Source organism: Coregonus lavaretus, assembly GCF_964263955.1.
Source record: "Coregonus lavaretus genome assembly, chromosome: 7".
Taxonomy (NCBI): Eukaryota; Metazoa; Chordata; class Actinopteri; order Salmoniformes; family Salmonidae; genus Coregonus; species Coregonus lavaretus.
This window is the reverse complement of record NC_139994.1, coordinates 28,756,174-28,774,797: the sequence shown is the minus strand read 5'-3', so window position 1 is coordinate 28,774,797 and position 18,624 is coordinate 28,756,174. Positions and strand designations below refer to the sequence as shown.

Here is an 18,624-nt window from a genome sequence, read left to right as displayed (position 1 = left end):
GATATGAATGAAACGTGTCGAGAAATTCACTCAAGCCAAGCAGTAGGCCTAGCCTATCCAAAGTGAGGATTGCGCGTTTACTCTAGTCACAGCGGTAGTTAAAACCCGCAGTAGTTTGTTTATTTCTGCCTGGCGATGGTCTTGACTGGACTGTTACCTCTGCAGACATCACCTACGCCAAAGTTAGGAGTTGCGTTGCGGCTAGCCAGTTAGCCTTCACCGCTTGATTGCTGCGGCTTTTTCAGTCACTGACGGGTGTAATTTTAAGACATGGAATAGTCTACTTGTTCAATAGCACCCTTTTACCTATAGCCTATACATTATTTTATTTTGTTCGGTTATCTTATTCTGTCTTGGTAGGACGCATAGGCTAAGTCTTCACAGGGTAAGGCTATTAGGGATAGAGCAAGTAAGGCTATTATTTACATCAAGAGTTAGCTTTCAAGCTAAATTAAGAAGTCTGTTTTCATGCCGGATTTTGAGCATTTCAGATTTTCATACTCAAGCATGAATCCGTTATTGGGGGAGAACGCGTACCTTGTTCAGCAACAGCAGCATAACCAGATGGGAAGCCATTCGGATTCTTCCATGACAGGCCTAGACTCATACGGTGCACCTGACTTGGGTGAGCACACCGGCTTTGGACAAGATGGGCTATCTGGCCTGGACTTTAGTGCGCTGCCACCTTCGGGACTCGCGTATCTGCACCTGAACAACATGCACCGTGCGCCGTCGCCCCCCGCAGCGATGGCCCTGCGTAACGACTTGGGCTCCAACATCAGTGTTCTCAAGACCTTGAATTTGCGCTTCCGTTGCTTTTTGGCTAAAGTTCATGAGCTGGAGCGTCGGAATAAAGCTTTGGAGAAACAGCTTCAGCAGGCTTTGGACAATAATGAGGGCAATTCAGTAGAAGGACACGGGAAAAAGCCATTGACTAAGGAAATGGGAGTCCAGACTGGTTTCGTAGGGCCCATCGCAGTTAGGCCCGGACATATCCCCCTCCAGAACGTAAATAATTCTGCATACCTACCCGGAGGCCTTCTCTCTCCATCACTCAACAGGCCTACAACTCCCTTCTTTGAGTCCAACAGCAAATCAGTATTTAGGAACTCGACTCTGACTGACTCGAATTGCAACCTCAATTCCAACCAACTCACTCCACATATTTCCATCAGTTCTTTATTAACCCCTACTGATCCTTCCAAGACTATATCCAACATTAACGAGAAATATGTCAGTTTTGGGTCTGGTATGTCTACTAACCAACCTCCCCGGTTCCTTCCCGGCACCGTTTGGTCCTACAACCACGACCGCAGGTTTGGCGCGGGGAGGGATTCGCGCATAACGGGCACGGGTGTGCCTTGTGCCCAAACGGACGGAGTAGGTGTTCAAATCGACACCATTACCCCTGAGATACGGGCCCTGTACAATGTGTTGGGCAAGGTGAAACGAGAAAGGGATGAGTATAAACGCAGGTATGAATGAAGCAGTCTAACTATTATAGTTAAAGGCCCGGGGCCTTAAGCATATGTTATTGTCACCAGTAGACCTGATGTGTGATGTCATTTATTGTCTCTATAGCCCACCATTATTAGGGCAACACCCCTACCCCAGGATTGGCCAATCCTTCTCCTGGAGAGCGAAGGTGTGTGCAGGCTTTTGTTCCAGCTCTGCTCTAATTACACACTGATTCTACTAATCAGTGATCCTTTTTATAGTTACAGACACCATAACATCTCAGTGTCCTTCAGCCAAAGTCTTGTCAGAATAGGAATATAAAAGTGGTCATGTCATAGAAAACAAGCAAAAATATTGAGTTAGACATTTTGTCTATTATGGTGTGTATCAATATACAGTTGGGTTCTCCTGTTACAAATGAGGTGTGGAATGTATCCGAAGTAACAGTAGGCTATTTTGAGCCTAATCAACCATAGTGTGTTTTTGCTTTCTTCATACCAAATTACACCCCAGAACACAAGAAAATAACATTACATCATCATGCAAATGATGTAGTCCCCTGTAGCTCAGTTGGTAGAGCATGGCGCTTGCAACGCCAGGGTTGTGGGTTCGTTTCCCACGGGGGGCCTGGATGAAAAATGTATGCACTCACTAACTGTAAGTCGCTCTGGATAAGAGCGTCTGCTAAAATGACTAAAAAAGTGCAAGGTCTAAAGGAGTTGCGTACAGTACTTATCTTGAAATATAAGGCAGAGCTATATTACAGGCTTTATGTTTGTCCAGCTGATGATCATGCTACAAAAGTACTATGTTATCTTAGAACGGAGTTGGAATGAGGAGGCATCTGTTTTCTTGTTGTTTGTCGTCATCATCATCCTCCATAAGATGGCTTCTGGTTACTTTGTAAATCTTGAAGTGTTTTAGCCACTCTACGTTTTGTCTTCAAATTGCCCCTGTACTTCCCAAATGATATGCCATTACAAAGCTTCACTATAGGCTTGTAGGGGATCATAGTTCAAACATAGTTGATCATAGCGTTTAAAATAACAGCACTGGCAAATCTCTTATCCAATAGGAGGATTATCTAGAGAGGGCTGAATAGGCTGGGGAGAAGTCAGCAGTACACTTGGATTTCTCTCTCACATGGCCCTTCTCTCTCTCTCTCTCACATGGCCCTTCTCTCTCTCTCTCTCTCACCCTCTCTCTCTCTCTCTCTCCTCCGCCCCTCTGCGTTTCGTCTCAGCACCTGCAATGCAGCACTGTACTGAAAGCTGTGACCGCTAGTGATGCCGCCAGAGACTGTTCACATTATTCTCTCTCTTTCTCATTCCCTCTTTCTCTTCCTCTCTCACACTCTCTCTCTCACTCCCTTTCTTTCTCTCTTTTTCACTTACACCCTTTCCCACTTTACTTCTCTCTTACACGCATAAGCTCTCTGTTCCTCTCTCTTTCGCTCTCTCTCTCTCACCCCCCCTTCCCATCCTGTACGAGCACTCGCCTTCTGCAGCATCCGTGAGAAGATGCTGACATCACTAAATGACATCAGTAACCTTCCCTACAGCCTATAGTCCACTGTATGAATGTTAATGGGAACAAGGCAACGTCAACTCTCTGTTATCCAGCCTCTATGACTTGCCAGCCGGAACACCTTCCTCTAATTCTCTTTTATTGAGAAGGTCAAATGGTTTAACAGGGGAACATTTTCAATCATCTGCCTTAGATCTCATGAAAAACAACTGTCTCATAACAATACAATAACATACTATTTGTTTTTGTGTAATGAGTCTGCAGGGGGCTGTGGGAAGCTAGAATAGAATAGAACTTCCTTTTCCATTCAACTTATACAGTGTATATGTTTACAGCTTGTACAATTTACCAGCCTGGTCTCATTGACTAGACGTAACATAGTACATGTAAAATCCAGGACACTCAAATTAGTATGATATGTTACGTTTGGTATGGATAAGTCGCTCTGGATAAGAGCATCTGGTAAATGACTAAAATGTAAATGTAAATAAGACAGATGGTTACTTAAGGCAAAAACGAAAGTAGGGTTCAAGTTCAAGTTATCTTTATTGTCCCAATTGGGAAATGTTTTGTGCTGTCATGGTTCAACAATAAAAAACAACAACATTAAAAACAGTGACAACCATATAACTGATATACACATAACACGAAACAATGAGATCGATAACAAGGAGCAGTCATTGTGCAAAAGTGCAGCAGTAAATATACATTATTTAATTTTATCTGCAGATTCAGAAGGTTTATCTCCTCTGGGATGAAAGAGTGGTTGGTCGGGGTGGATGGGTGGGCGTATAATGCGAACGTATACCCAAAGGTTAACATATTTTTTTTAAATCAAAATTGTAACATATAGTACGTATTGTAATTCGTAACATAATATATGAAATGGGTGATGGACATCCACAATTTCATACATACCTTACAAAACATAACAAATCATACTAAATGGATGTAGCGGATTTACGTACAGAATAATACAAAATGCTATGAGACCAGGTTGAATTTACAGTATAGGCTACTGTAGGCCTATACACTGCATCCCCACTTGAGCAGACTGATAACAGTGTGTATAGGCAACGTGCACTATGGCACATGCACCCTCCTGGGTTAGGCCACTTCACCTTCAGTAAGTGTTGCAGCAGGGTGCTCTACATGCATGGTGTCCTGTTGCATAACACAGCTGAGTAAGGGAGATTAGGCACACAACATGGATATACAAACTCCATCAAACTTTATTATAAACTGGGTGGTTCGAGCCCTGAATGCTGATTGGCTCACAGCCGTGGTAAAAAAAAATATTTATTTTTACTGCTCTAATTATGTTGGTAACACAACAGGTTGGTGGCACCTTAATTGGGGAGAATGGGCTCGTGCTAATGACTGGAACGGAATCAGCGGAATGTTATCAAATACATCAAACACATGGTTTCCAGGTGTTTGATGCCATTCCATTAGTGCCGTTCCAGCCATTATTATGTGCCATTCTACCCTCATTAGCCTCCACTGGTTGGTAACTAGTTTACAGTGCCTTTGGAAAGTATTCAGAACTCTTGACTTTTTCCACATTTTGTTACGTTTCAGCCTTATTCTAAAATGGATTTAAACAAAAACATTTCCTCAGCAATCTACACACAACACCCTGTAATGACGAAGCAAAAACAGGTTTTTATACATTTTTGCAAATGTATTAAAAATAAAAAACAGTACTCAGATCCTTTGCTATGAGACTCGAAATTGAGCTCAGGTGCATCCTGTTTCCATTGATCATCCTTGAGATGTTTCTACAACTTGATTGGAGTCCACCTGTGGTAAATTCAATTGATTGGACATGATTTGGAAAGACACACACCTGTCTATATATGGTCACACAGTTGACAGTGCATGTCAGAGCAAAAACCAAGCCATGAGGTCTAAGGAATTGTCCGTAGAGTTCCGAGACAGGATTGTGTCAAGGCACAGATCTGGGGAAGGGTACCAAACATTTCTGCAGCATTGAAGGTCCCCAAGAACACAATGGCCTCCATCATTCTTAAATGGAAGAAGTTTGGAACCACCAAGACTCTTCCTAGAGCTGGCCGCTCGGCCAAACTGAGCAATCGGGGGAGAAGGGCCTTGGTCAGGGAGGTGACCAAGAACTCGATGGTCACTCTGACATAGCTCTAGAGTTCCTCTGTGGAGATGGGAGAACCTTCCAGAAGGACAACTATCTCTGCAGCACTCCACCAATCAGGCCTTTATGAACGGAGCAAAGTACAGAGCGATCCTTGATGAAAACCTGCTCCAGAGCGCTCAGGTTCTCAGACTGGGGCGAGGGTTCACCTTCCAACAGGACAACGACCCTAAGCACACAGCCAAGACAACGCAGGAGTGGCTTCGGGACAAGTCTCTGAATGTCCTTGAGTGGCCCAGCCAGAGCCCGGACTTGAACCCGATCTAACATCTCTGGAGAAACCTGAAAATAGCTGTGCAGCAACGCTCCCCATCCAACCTGACAGAGCTTGAGAGGATCTGCAGAGAAGAATGGGAGAAAATCCCCAAATACAGTGTGTGCCAAGCTTGTAGCGTCATACCCAAGAAGACCCGAGACTGTAATCACTGCCAAAGGTGCTTCAACAAAGTACTGAGTAAAGGGTCTGAATACTTATGTAAATGTCATATTTCAGTTTTTGATTTTTAATAAATTAGCAAAACTTTATAAAAACCTGTTTTTGCTTTGTCATTATGGGGTATAGTGTGTAGATTAATGAGGGGGAAAAACAATTTAATAGATTTTAGAATAAGGCTGTAACGTAACAAAATGTGGAAAAAGTCAAGGGGTCTGAATACTTTCCGAATGCACTGTATAATAGCAATAACGCGCCTCTGGGGTTTGTGATAATATATGGCCAATATACCACGGCTAAGGGCTGTGTCCAGGCACTCCGCGTTGCATTGTGCATAAGAACAGCCCTTAGCCGTGGTATATTGGCCATATACCACACACCCCGGGCCTTACTGGTTAATTTAATCGCGTGAGCGCAACACTGTAGCCTATAGTAGATGGTATTAGGCTATCTGCCTGGTTTCTGTCTCTCTGGTATTTGTAACCAGTGTTATTATTATACTATTTCCGAGACATTTTGGCCTTTGACAAAGTTATCTACCCTCAGTCACAGATGGTCAGGAAAATTTAGGTACTAGAATAGCCTAAATAGACAATGGTGATTGTGGGATTGAACTAATACAATTGGGTTTGCGATTGGAAATTGTCCCCAGAAGAGAGAGTGATGATAGTGTGATGTTGTCGTGATGACTTCCTCATCAGTCTCCATTCTCATCTATATGATCACTGTGTGTGTGTGTGTGTGTGTGTGTTAACAGATGGGAGGAAGAATACACAGTCAGAGTGGACCTCCAGGAGAAAGTGTCTGAGCTGGAAGAGGTAAGCCCATAGCTGTGTCAATGATAAAGGGCAATCTGTGATTGCTACATACATGTTTTAATCAATAATATATAGCCATTGATTCTTGAATAATAAAACATATAAATGCCTCATGAGCTTAGTTCAACAGTCACCCCCCCCCCCCCCCCCCCCCCCCTTAGAACCCAAAATAGAAGTGTGTTTTTCTCCATTGTAGCTTGAAAACATGGTAAAACTATCATTTTGAGCTGATGGATGGTCCTTGTGTCCATAGCACCGTCTATGAATTTGATAGTGGTTGCATTTCTCCAGTCCCATCCCTAAACTGTTTACCTAAAAAGTTGGTGGGTAACTGCTTTATTGTTTGAACAGCAGATTACCCCTTTAATATTTCACATCACACTAACATTATGATTCCACCTCAGATCAGCTGGGTTGATTGGAAATGAACTATTCAATACACCACCCATTCTATTTATTATGCATCCTTATAATCAGTTATGTTATGTCATACATGCAATGCAAATTAGGCGTGTGTGTGTGTGTGTGTGTGTGTGTGCACAGGACCTCCAGGAGAGTGAGGTGTGTCAGGATGAGCTGGCCCTCAGGGTGAAACAGCTGAAAGCTGAGCTGGTCCTCTTCAAAGGCCTTATGAGCAACGTGAGTCCCTCATAGCGATGTTGGGAAATGATTGAAAATGATGAATGATGAATAATGATGAAAATGTTTGGCACACCCCAAATTCACCCCAAGTTGTTGAGATTAGTATACCTCAAGAGTAGTACCATGAGAACTTTCAGTTATAAAATCGTAGAAAATCTCTAACAAAATACTTTTATGGTTACTCATTGTGCAGTTTACTTCGAAAATGTCTTTAAAATACAAATAAGATTTGGGAACACCTATTTACTTTTGCGGGTCTCACTCACTCACTCTCCTCTCCTATTTTCTCTATCAGAACCTGTCGGATCTGGACAGTAAGATCCAGGAGAAGGCCATGAAGGTGGACATGGACATCTGTAGACGTATCGACATCACAGCTCGCCTGTGTGACGTGGCCCAGCAGAGGAACTGTGAAGACATGATCCAGATCTTCCAGGTCAGGACCGCTCATAGGCCACTGTACTACTAACTATACTATCTGTTAGGTAGCCCCTAGACACTGATCTAAGATCAGTTTAGCATTTAACACCATAATGGTTAAATGTAGGATTTTTCCAAGGTAAGCTGATTCTAGATCTGTTGGAGCAATCGTCGATTGGTATAATTACAGCATGGCTAAATCTGTGGAGGCAAGTCCACTCATATCTTCTAGGTCAAGTCATGTTAATTACACCTTTATTACTCTGCTATTACACTGTTATCCCACCTTTATCTAGCAGATGGCCACACCTCCTTCCACTCTGACTCGCCGGCCCCGGAAGCAGGCGGCCCAGTCGGTTAAAGGCGGTGACGGGGATGAACCAACCAGCATCTCTGAGAGCGAGGGGGGCAAGGATGAGGAGTCGTGTAGCACGTCAGCCAATCAGATCAACGAGGAGATGCAGAGGATGCTGAACCAGCTGTGAGTCCTAACTATGAGGAAATGGACAGCAATCGAGGTCTGCTAAAGTCTCAAACGCCACACCTGGAGAGCCACTCTACATTTCAAACCATGATTATTTGAATCAGGACTGTTAGAGTTGGGATGGATAAAAAGCTTGCACACTACTGATCTCCAGGACTAGAGTCTGTCACTTGTAAGCAATGAGCAGACCAAAGTCGGCCAGTGAACTACACTGAACAAAAATATAAACGCAACGTGCAACAATTTCAAAGATTTTACCGAGTTACAGTTCATGTAATGAAATCAGTCAATTGAAATAAATTCATTAGACCCTAATCTATGGATTTCACATGACTGTGAATACAGATATGCATCTGTTGGTCACAGATACCTTAAAATATATAGGGGTGTGGATCAGAAAACCAGTCAGTATCTAGTACCACCATTTACCTCATGCAGCACAACACATCTCCTTCACATAGAGTTGATCAGGCTGTTGATTGTGGAATGTTGCCCGACTCCTCTTCAATGGCTGTGCGAAGTTGCTGGATATTGGCGGAAACTGGAACACGCTGTCGTACACGTCAATCCAGAACATCCCAAACATGTTCAATGGGTGACATCTGGTGAGTATGCAGGCCATGGAAGAACTGGGATATTTTCAGCTTCCAGGAATTGTGTACAGATCCTTGTGTCATGAGGCCGTGGATTATCATGCTGAAACATGAGGTGATGGCGGCAGATGAATGGCACGGCAATGGGCCTCAGGATCTCGTCACGGTATCTCTATGCATTTACATTTCCATCGATAAAATACAACTGTGTTCGTTGTCCATAGGTTATGCCTGCCCATACCATAACCCCACAGCCACCATGGGGCGCTCTGTTCACAACGTTGACATCAGCAAACCGCTCGCCCACATGACTCCATACACGCTGTCTGCCATCTGCCCAGTACAGTTGAAACCGGGATTCATCTATGAAGGGCACACTTCTCCAGCCTGCCAGTGGCCATCGAAGGTGAGCATTTGCCCACTGAAGTTGGTTACGACGCCGAACTGCAGTCAGGTCAAGACCCTGATGAGGATGACGAGCACACAGAGGCGGTTTCTGACAGTTTGTGCAGAAATTCTTCGGTTTTGAAAACCCACAGTTTCATCAGCCGTCCGGGTGGCTCATCTCAGACCATCCCGCAGGTGAAGAAGCCGGATGTGGAGGGCCTTGGCTGGCGTGGTTACACGTGGTCTACGGTTGTGAGTCCGGTTGGAAGTAATGCCAAGTTCTCTAAAACGACGTTGGAGGCGGCTTATGGTAGAGAAATTAACATTAAATTATTTGGCAACAGCTCTGGTGGAGATTCCTGCAGTCAACATGCCAATTGCATGCTCCCTCAACTTGAGACATCTGTGGCATTGTGTTGTGTGACAAAACTGCACATTTTAGAGTGGCCTTTTATTGTCCCCAGCACAAGGTGCACCTGTGTAATGATCATGCTGTTTAATCAGCTTCTTGATATGCCACAACTGTCAGGTGGATGGATTATCATGGCAAAGGAGAAATGCTCACTAGCAGGGGTAAATCTGAGAGAAATAAGCTTTTTGTGCGTATGGAACATTTCTGGAATCTTTTATTTCAGCTCATGAAACATGGGACCAACACTGTACATGTTGTGTTTATATTTTTGTTCAGTATATAAATAGATGTACAACTAGGAAGCCATACTATTGTTGGTCTTGCAGGAGGGAGTGTGAGTTTGAGGACGACTGTGACAGCCTGGCCTGGGAGGAGACTGAGGAGACTCTGCTGCTGTGGGAGGACTTTCCAGGATACACTCTGGGAGCAGTGGAGACCCAGGGAGAGGTAGGCCACTACACCTACCACTAGTCACTGGCTGATCTAAGATCAGTTTTGTATTTACCAATGTAATGGTTAATGTTAGGAGCTGGCTAGGGTAAGCTGATCCCAGAACTGTGTTAAAGGGCATGTTTTAACCGAAGCCACTGTACTTTCTGCTTGTTAATTATTCTTATGGTTGGTCTGCCTTGTCTGTGTGTCTGTGTCCTACTTTAAACATTGCATGTACGACTGTGACATGACGTTCCTTTCACCTCATGTATATTAGGCAAATTAGCACAAAACAATGTGTTCTCTCTCTCACTTTCTCACACTCACACACACACCCACACACACACCACGCACCATGCAGCAGGAGGAGTCCATAGAGAAGGTGATAAAGGACACAGAGTCCCTCTTCCAGACCAGAGAGAAGGAGTATCAGGAGACCATCGACCAGATTGAGGTGAGACACACACACACACACACACACACACACACACAAACAAAGCCCTTCTAGAATACTATTCATAAGCCTGCAGTGATTAAGCACTACTGTAAACAGAGCCATAAATACACTGCTAAAAAAAATAAAGGGAACACTTAAACAACACAATGTAACTCCAAGTCAATCACACTTCTGTGAAATCAAACTGTCCACTTAGGAAGCAACACTGATTGACAATACATTTCACATGCTGTTGTGCAAATGGAATAGACAACAGGTGGAAATTATAGGCAATTAGCAAGACACCCCCAATAAAGGACTGGTTTTGCAGGTGGTGACCACAGACCACTTCTCAGTTCCTATGCTTCCTGGCTGATGTTTTGGTCACTTTTGAATGCTGGCGGTGCTTTCACTCTAGTGGTAGCATGAGACGGAGTCTACAACCCACACAAGTGGCTCAGGTAGTGCAGCTCATCCAGGATGGCACATCAATGCGAGCTGTGGCAAGAAGGTTTGCTGTGTCTGTCAGCGTAGTGTCCAGAGCATGGAGGCGCTACCAGGAGACAGGCCAGTACATTAGGAGACGTGGAGGAGGCCGTAGGAGGGCAACAACCCAGCAGCAGGACCGCTACCTCCGCCTTTGTGCAAGGAGGAGCAGGAGGAGCACTGCCAGAGCCCTGCAAAATGACCTCCAGCAGGCCACAAATGTGCATGTGTCTGCTCAAACGGTCAGAAACGGACTCCATGAGGGTGGTATGAGGGCCCGACGTCCACAGGTGGGGGTTGTGCTTACAGCCCAACACCGTGCAGGACGTTTGGCATTTGCCAGAGAACACCAAGATTGGCAAATTCGCCACCTGCGCCCTGTGCTCTTCACAGATGAAAGCAGGTTCACACTGAGCACATGTGACAGACGTGACAGAGTCTGGAGACGCAGTGGAGAACGTTCTGCTGCCTGCAACATCCTCCAGCATGACCGGTTTGGTGGTGGGTCAGTCATGGTGTGGGGTGGCACATCAGGAGCATGCCCAGGCGTTGTAGGGAGGTCATACAGGCACGTGGAGGCCACACACACTACTGAGCCTCATTTTGACTTGTTTTAAGGACATTACATCAAAGTTGGATCAGCCTGTAGTGTGGTTTTCCACTTTAATTTTGAGGGTGACTCCAAATCCAGACCTCCATGGGTTGATAAATTTGATTTCCATTGATAATTTTTGTGTGATTTTGTTGTCAGCACATTCAACTATGTAAAGAAAAAAGTATTTAATAAGATTATTTCATTCATTCAGATCTAGGATGTGTTATTTTAGTGTTCCCTTAATTTTTTTGAGCAGTGTACATAGACATTTCTCTGGGATTATTACATTATGGAAATAAATAAATTAGCCATTCCATGTGCTTACATTACATTGGTTCCTGTGTAGATGATAAAATAAACTGAAGTAAGAAATTGAAGGTAGTGTAGTCTTTCCTCTTTGCTAATTTGCTAATTTCTCTGTTCCCTGTGGCAACGATAAGAAGTACAAATACAATCGACCTAAAAGAAACACAAACTAGAAAATAAGATTTATGCAAATTACTGCAGCCTTTGGTTTTGCACTTGCAAAGATCCTGCCCCTCATTACTCAAACATTTTTGTGTTGACAGTTTAAACCAGAAAGCAAACTTACAGTATGGATTGTCTTACGTTATGTCCCCACAGTTGGAGTTGGCCACGGCTAAGAGTGACATGAACAGACACCTACACGAGTACATGGAGATGTGTTCCATGAAGCGAGGCCTGGACGTGCAGATGGAGACGTGCAGGAGACTCATCACCCAGAGTGGAGACAGGTATCAGACACATTCGCTTGGTGCTGAACACTAACTCCAAACGCTCAATAAGATACCCTAGGTATGAGATATCAGCATGAGATACCTGTATGAGATATCCAAATGGTTAAAGAGAGAGCCTAGAGATACCCTGGTATTAGATACCAGAAAGAGGTAAAAGATAGCAAGAGATAACATCAAATCAAAATTTATTTGTCACATGTGCCGAATACAACAGGTGTAGGCCATACCGTGGGGGGGGGGGGGGTTAATGCAAATAGTCTGGGTAGCCATTTCATGAATTGTTCAGCAGTCTTATGGCTTGGGGGTAGAAGCTAAGGAGCCTTTTGAACCTAGACTTGGCGCTCAGGTTAACTCTTTAATTCTCCCAACTGTACTGATAGATTTCATACAGTATATTAAAGAGATGTGGACGTAGGTCTATGCAATACTAGACAGACAGAAATGCTAGTGACAGAGGCAAAATATTATATTCCACGATGCCAGAGGGATAAGTACAACATGTCATACAATGGCAGTGATAAACACACAATATTATAGACAGGTATACACAATGGAGAATACAGGTACTGTCATTAGCCACACTGTACTATCGTTACATTGACCCATCTGTGAGTATGGCAGCCTGGTCCCAGATCAGTTTGTGCCGTTTTGCCATCTTCTATGGTCATTATTACGCCAATGACCATAGGAGTTGGCAAGACGGCTCAACAGATTTGGGACCAGGCTATGATTACGGTCCGTTGAGTCATCTTGTCTCAAGGACATTCATTGCCTGTTGTATTGACTCAACCTCTCCGTCTCCCTTTCAGGAAATCTCCCCCCCTCATTACTGCGGCAATGGAAGACTCTGATGACGGTGAGAAGGAGAGGAATAAGGCGTCCCCACCCGCAGACTCTGAAAGTGATGAACCCTACTGTGAAACACAGGTTAATAGTGGTACCGTCCCTCACTTACCATGGAGGAAGTCCTAACCCTTACTGATGATGCCCTGTAGATGTACCATTGTCTGGATAGTAGTGCTGTTTACATTTTTTGCCATCAGTTATGTAAAACCAGCAGACTCTTTCCAGGGTTCATATCACCACTGCCCTCTTGTGGTTCAGGTTATTACAACACCTAATCTGAGGATAGGACTAAATGGCTCTTAAAAATATATAGAGAGAGATTTCTTAACATTGTGCTATTTATATATCTTAATATATGATATGAATGATTAAAATATATATATATATATATATATATATATATATATATATACATTTTAGTTAAGTTTGCACATTGATCTCGCTATTTGTAGCAAGGTCCAACCAAAAACTATTTGCACACAGTTTTTGTCGAATAAATGCCTTATGTTACAGATTTGAAACCACAGCTGAATTTTTGAAGGCAAAAAAAAAAGGCACAATTAGCAAACTATTTGCACAGAATAAGTAATTATCTAGTAGTCTGTCGCAGTCAAACAAAATTAACATTTGCAGTTTGCTAAAGGGAAAGGGCCTAGCTGTTGATAGCCGTCTATGAAAATATATTTTCTTTATAATTAATATCCTTTTCATTCTCTATTTTCCCTTTTTAAAAGTATGGATACAATTTCTAAGAAACCTATAAAAAGATTGCTTAAAAAGGCTTTACATCCTTCAATCTCACAACATTCATACAGTGCCTTGCAAAAGTATTCATCCCCTTGGCGCTTTTCCTATTTTGTTGCATTACAACCTGTAATTTAAATTTCATTTAATGGACATACACAAAATAGTCCAAATTGGTGAAGTGAAAAGAAAAAAAAAAATTGTTACAATAAATTCAAAAAAATTAATAACGGAAAAGTGGTGTGTGCATATGTATTCACCCCCTTTGCTATGAAGCCCCTAAATAAGATCTGGTGCAACCAATTACCTTCAGAAGTCACATAATTAGTTAGATTGCACACAGGTGAACTTTATTTAAGTGTCACATGATCTGTCACATGATCTCAGTATATATACACCTGTTCTGAAAGGCCTCAGAGTCTGCAACACCACTAAGCAAGGGGCACCACCAAACAAGCGGCACCATGAAGACCAAGGAGCTCTCCAAACAGGTCAGGGACAAAGTTGTGGAGAAGTACAGATCAGGGTTGGGTTATAAAAAAAATATCAAATTTGAACATCCAACGGAGCACCATTAAATCCATTATTAAAAAATGGAAAGAATATGGCACCACAACAAACCTGCCAAGAGAGGGCCGTCCACCAAAACTCACGGACCAGGCAAGGAGGGCATTAATCAGAGAGGCAACAAAGAGACCAAAGATAACCCTGAAGGAGCTGCAAAGCTCCACAGCGGAGATTGGAGTATCTGTCCATAGGACCACTTTAAGCCGTACACTCCACAGAGCTGGGCTTTACGGAAGAGTGGCCAGAAAAAACGCAATTTCTTAAAGAAAAAAATAAGCAAACACGTTTGGTGTTCGCCAAAAGCCATGTGGGAGACTCCCCAAACATATGGAAGAAGGTACTCTGGTCAGATGAGATTAAAATTGAGCTTTTTGGCCATCGAGGAAAACGCTATGTCTGGCGCAAACCCAACACCTCTCATTACCCCGAGAACACCATCCCCACAGTGAAGCATGGTGGTGGCAGCATCATGCTGTGGGATGTTTTTCATCGGCAGGGACTGGGAAACTGGTCAGAATTGAAGGAATGATGGATGGCGCTAAATACAGGGAAATTCTTGAGGGAAACCTGTTTCAGTCTTCCCGAGATTTGAGACTGGGACGGAGGTTCACCTTCCAGCAGGACAATGACCCTAAGCATACTACTAAAGCAATACTCGAGTGGTTTAAGGGGAAACATTTAAATGTCTTGGAATGACCTAGTCAAAGCCCAGACCTCAATCCAATTGAGAATCTGTGGTATGACTTAAAGATTGCTGTACACCAGCGGAACCCATCCAACTTGAAGGAGCTGGAGCAGTTTTGCCTTGAAGAATGGGCAAAAATCCCAGTGGCTAGATGTGCCAAGCTTATAGAGACATACCCCAAGAGACTTGCAGCTGTAATTGCTGCAAAAGGTGGCTCTACAAAGTATTGACTTTGGGGGGGTGAATAGTTATGCACGCTCAAGTTTTCTGTTTTTTTGTCTTATTTCTTGTTTGTTTCACAATAAAAAATGTTTTGCATCTTCAAAGTGGTAGGCATGTTGTGTAAATCAAATGATACAATCCCCCCCAAAATCTATTTTAATTCAAGGTTGTAAGGCAACAAAATAGGAAAAATGCCAAGGGGGGTGAATACTTTTGTCAAACCACTGTATATACACAACATGTTATTAACAGAAGTTCACAACATTTGTATTTATGTTGACTTTATTATGATTTACTTTATTTGATTACATATTCATGAACTTGATTAATTTATTTCAGCACTTTTTCAGCCATTGAAATTCAGATAGCAATTTTATTTTGAAATGAGTAAATAACATTTTTATTGCTATTTATTTATTTTATATTAAAATCGCTATAATTAAAGTATGATAGTTGATTGTTTTTTTTTATGTGAAATGCCGAGAATAATATTATGTCGTTTTGCAAAGACAATTCACAAAAGCCATTGCTATAATTATTCCCAGAAGTTTAGAGTTAAAAGGAAACCATTGGTACCATTAGCTTTGTACTGTCATTCACATTGCTGTGATTCCAAACAATAAGCAAACATAGAAGCATACTGCATATAGACCCATGGATAGTGTTGATATCACAACCCACATAAACATGTCCTATAAAAGCACACACTCAATGGTAGTGTATCAATCCCCAGCCAGCAGTGACTGATCAATCAACGGCGAATCAGACTGCCATTTTGGTGCACTTTTAAAATGGACAGCCAAGAGGTATGAGTTTAAAGGCTGTGGACAAAGGGACAAGTAGGCTACAATAGATGTTAGTCCTGTTCAGGACAATCCAACATACTGCTAGCATGTGAACAACTGCTTTAGGAGCTTGTTCAAGGGCACTCGACTGTGACATGTTTTATGTAGCACATGAGACCTTCATTTTCTGAACACGGGCAGACCACCTAGTGTGTTTAACCATCTGCTTTGTGAGATCTGTGGTTTTGTCTCTGGATGTTGCACAGTTTCATTGCACTTGAACATGCTCAGTGTTTACAGTTGGAGAAAACGTAAACAACAATCATATCTAGGGCTTGATTCAATCAGTAGCGCAGAAGATCAGCGTTATAGCACGATTTACATTTGAAGGAAATGTTTCCGTGTTCGCGGAGACTGCATTCACGGTAAATGCTGCAAATGTCTGCTCAATCTGAAATTACCTTTAAATTTCAACCACACTACAACACAGATCGTCCGCACTCCGGATTGAATCGAGCCGCTACTTTGTTTATTGATGTCTGAAAGCATATTGTAAAAACGTTCCCCCTATATTGTACAGTTTGTAAATCTCCACATATAAGTTGAACAAAATAATCTATATTCAACAGTAATGGTAACGCTGTATAAAAATGCAAACATATAACACCTTTTACTAGCTGTTACTGAATGTAAATAACATGTAAATGTACACTGAGAAGACGAAGCCATGTAAGAGAAGCCAGGAATGCATGTAAGAGATTTCAGAAAGATATTTCAGATAGTATGACTGGAAAGGTGGCCATTGTATTGAAAGTGTCTTTGGATACACAAAAAATACTAGCTGTATTGGTGTGCATGTACCTCTGTCTAGTGCTGTCTGTCTTGTATTACAAGAATGTTTCAGAGTTGACTTGTTCACCTCTCTGGAGATTCAAAACATGTCTTTCATGCCGCAAAAGAGTAAACACAGAAGAATGTACAGAAGAAAACAACAGCAAAAGCAGTCTTAAGACTTGTATCACCATAGCCACCAATAGACTACCATACCTCGTCATGCAACTGTGTACAGAAGCTCAACAAGTAAACTTCTGAAAATGGAAATAAAATCTATCTGTTGAAATATGAATATTAGTAACAGCGGTGTAAGAATTAAGATTATATGTAGTGAAAGAGTTTAGCATTACATTTCCAGTCTCAGGTAATATAATGGAGTATACCAAACATTAGGAACACCTTCCTAGTATTGAAACAGCCTCAATTCGTCAGGGCATGGACTCTACAAGGTGTCGAAAGCGTTCCACAGGGATGCTGGCCCATGTTGACTCCAATGCTGTGTCACGTTAGCTGGATGTCCTTTGGGTGGTGGACCATTTTTGACGGGAAACTGTTGAGCGTGAAAAACCCAGCAGCGTTGCAGTTCTTGACACAAACCGGTGCACCTGGCACCTACTACCATACCCCGTTCAAAGGCACTTAAATATTTTGTCTTGCCCATTCACCCTCTGAATGGCACACATACACAATCCATGTCTCAAGGCTTAAAAAAAATATGATTCTACACTGATTGAAGTGGATTTAACAAGTGACATCAATAAGGGATCATAGCTTTCACCTGGTCAGTCTATGTAATGGAAAGAGCAGGTGTTCTTAATGTTTTGTACACTCAGTGTATCAGTCAACATGATTGAAATGCAGGTGACTTACAAATATGAATTTGTCAAACAGCAGCATTGTATAGAGACATTATAATGATTAAGGGGTTGCAAACAAAGACTTGTACTCCGTTGAGCCCAATATAATTGATCTGGGACTGTGTATACAATGTATCTGTGTAACTGAACAACCTCCAGGTTTCTGGAAACAAAAGGAAAACAATCAATGTATTAATGGAAGTGGTGTACAGAATAAAATATCTTGAAGGAGACTGTGGTCCTGGAGTTTTGTTTATTTCTATTAATTTCAATGACAGCAATTTGTTTTCCTTAGGCATACTCCCTAATGATTTTATAATTCGATTTCCATTTAGACTTTCCTAAAAGCCAAGCAAGAAATTATGTAAAAAGGATAAAGCACCAAAGCAAATCAACGAGTGAGCACTAAAACAGTGAACAAGCCCATTGCAAAAACATTAATTTACCAGTTCAGCGCATTTAAACACTGTTCCAGTAACACTTTGTGCCCTCTGGCTGAAAATAAAACGGTTGTATTGTGAACTTTGAAGTCATTGAAGACTCCGAGGAGACATTGCTGGAGAGCCTGTCTGCTAAGTGACCACTGCACCAGCTGAGCTCAACTTCATCATGTTCTGCTGCCTACACTGGATTTCTTGCTTATGCATGAGCTTGAAGCGGCCAGTACACACACGCACACTGACACACACAAACATGGTTTACTTTCAAGCGTCAATGATCTGAGAAAAACAAAGCAGTAGGCTATCCCTAGAGGTTCACAAAAGCAAGTCAGAGCAGCTGTAGTTTTTTTGGGATGAAATTATTATTTCAGCGAGAGAGCGCGCACGTTTCCGTTCGCTATATTTTTGCAATAGTCAACTATATAGCTCCAAAACCTTGGTTCTAAAGAGTTTTGACTTTAAAAATATATATACAAATATATGGTTGTAAAATATATGGTTATAAAAAAATAATATATATATATATATATAGGTTTCTATATATTTTTTTACAACCATCGATTGGGACCATTATATCCAGGGAACCTGCTGCA

At 42.3% G+C, this 18,624-nt stretch overlaps 1 protein-coding gene across 1 annotated transcript; it reads left to right on the top strand.

Moving 5' to 3' along the window:
* Window positions 1–468: 468 nt before the first annotated feature.
* LOC311132672 (non-homologous end joining factor IFFO1-like) lies at window positions 469–13,023 on the top strand (the record flags this gene model as incomplete). Its single annotated transcript, XM_084165939.1, has 9 exons — window positions 469–1,475; window positions 6,346–6,406; window positions 6,950–7,045; window positions 7,344–7,484; window positions 7,768–7,949; window positions 9,671–9,791; window positions 10,138–10,230; window positions 11,918–12,048; window positions 12,861–13,023. The coding sequence occupies 9 exons, from the start codon at window positions 469–471 to the stop codon at window positions 13,021–13,023; spliced, it is 1,995 nt and encodes a 664-aa protein (XP_084022065.1).
* Between the last annotated feature and the right edge of the window lie 5,601 nt (window positions 13,024–18,624).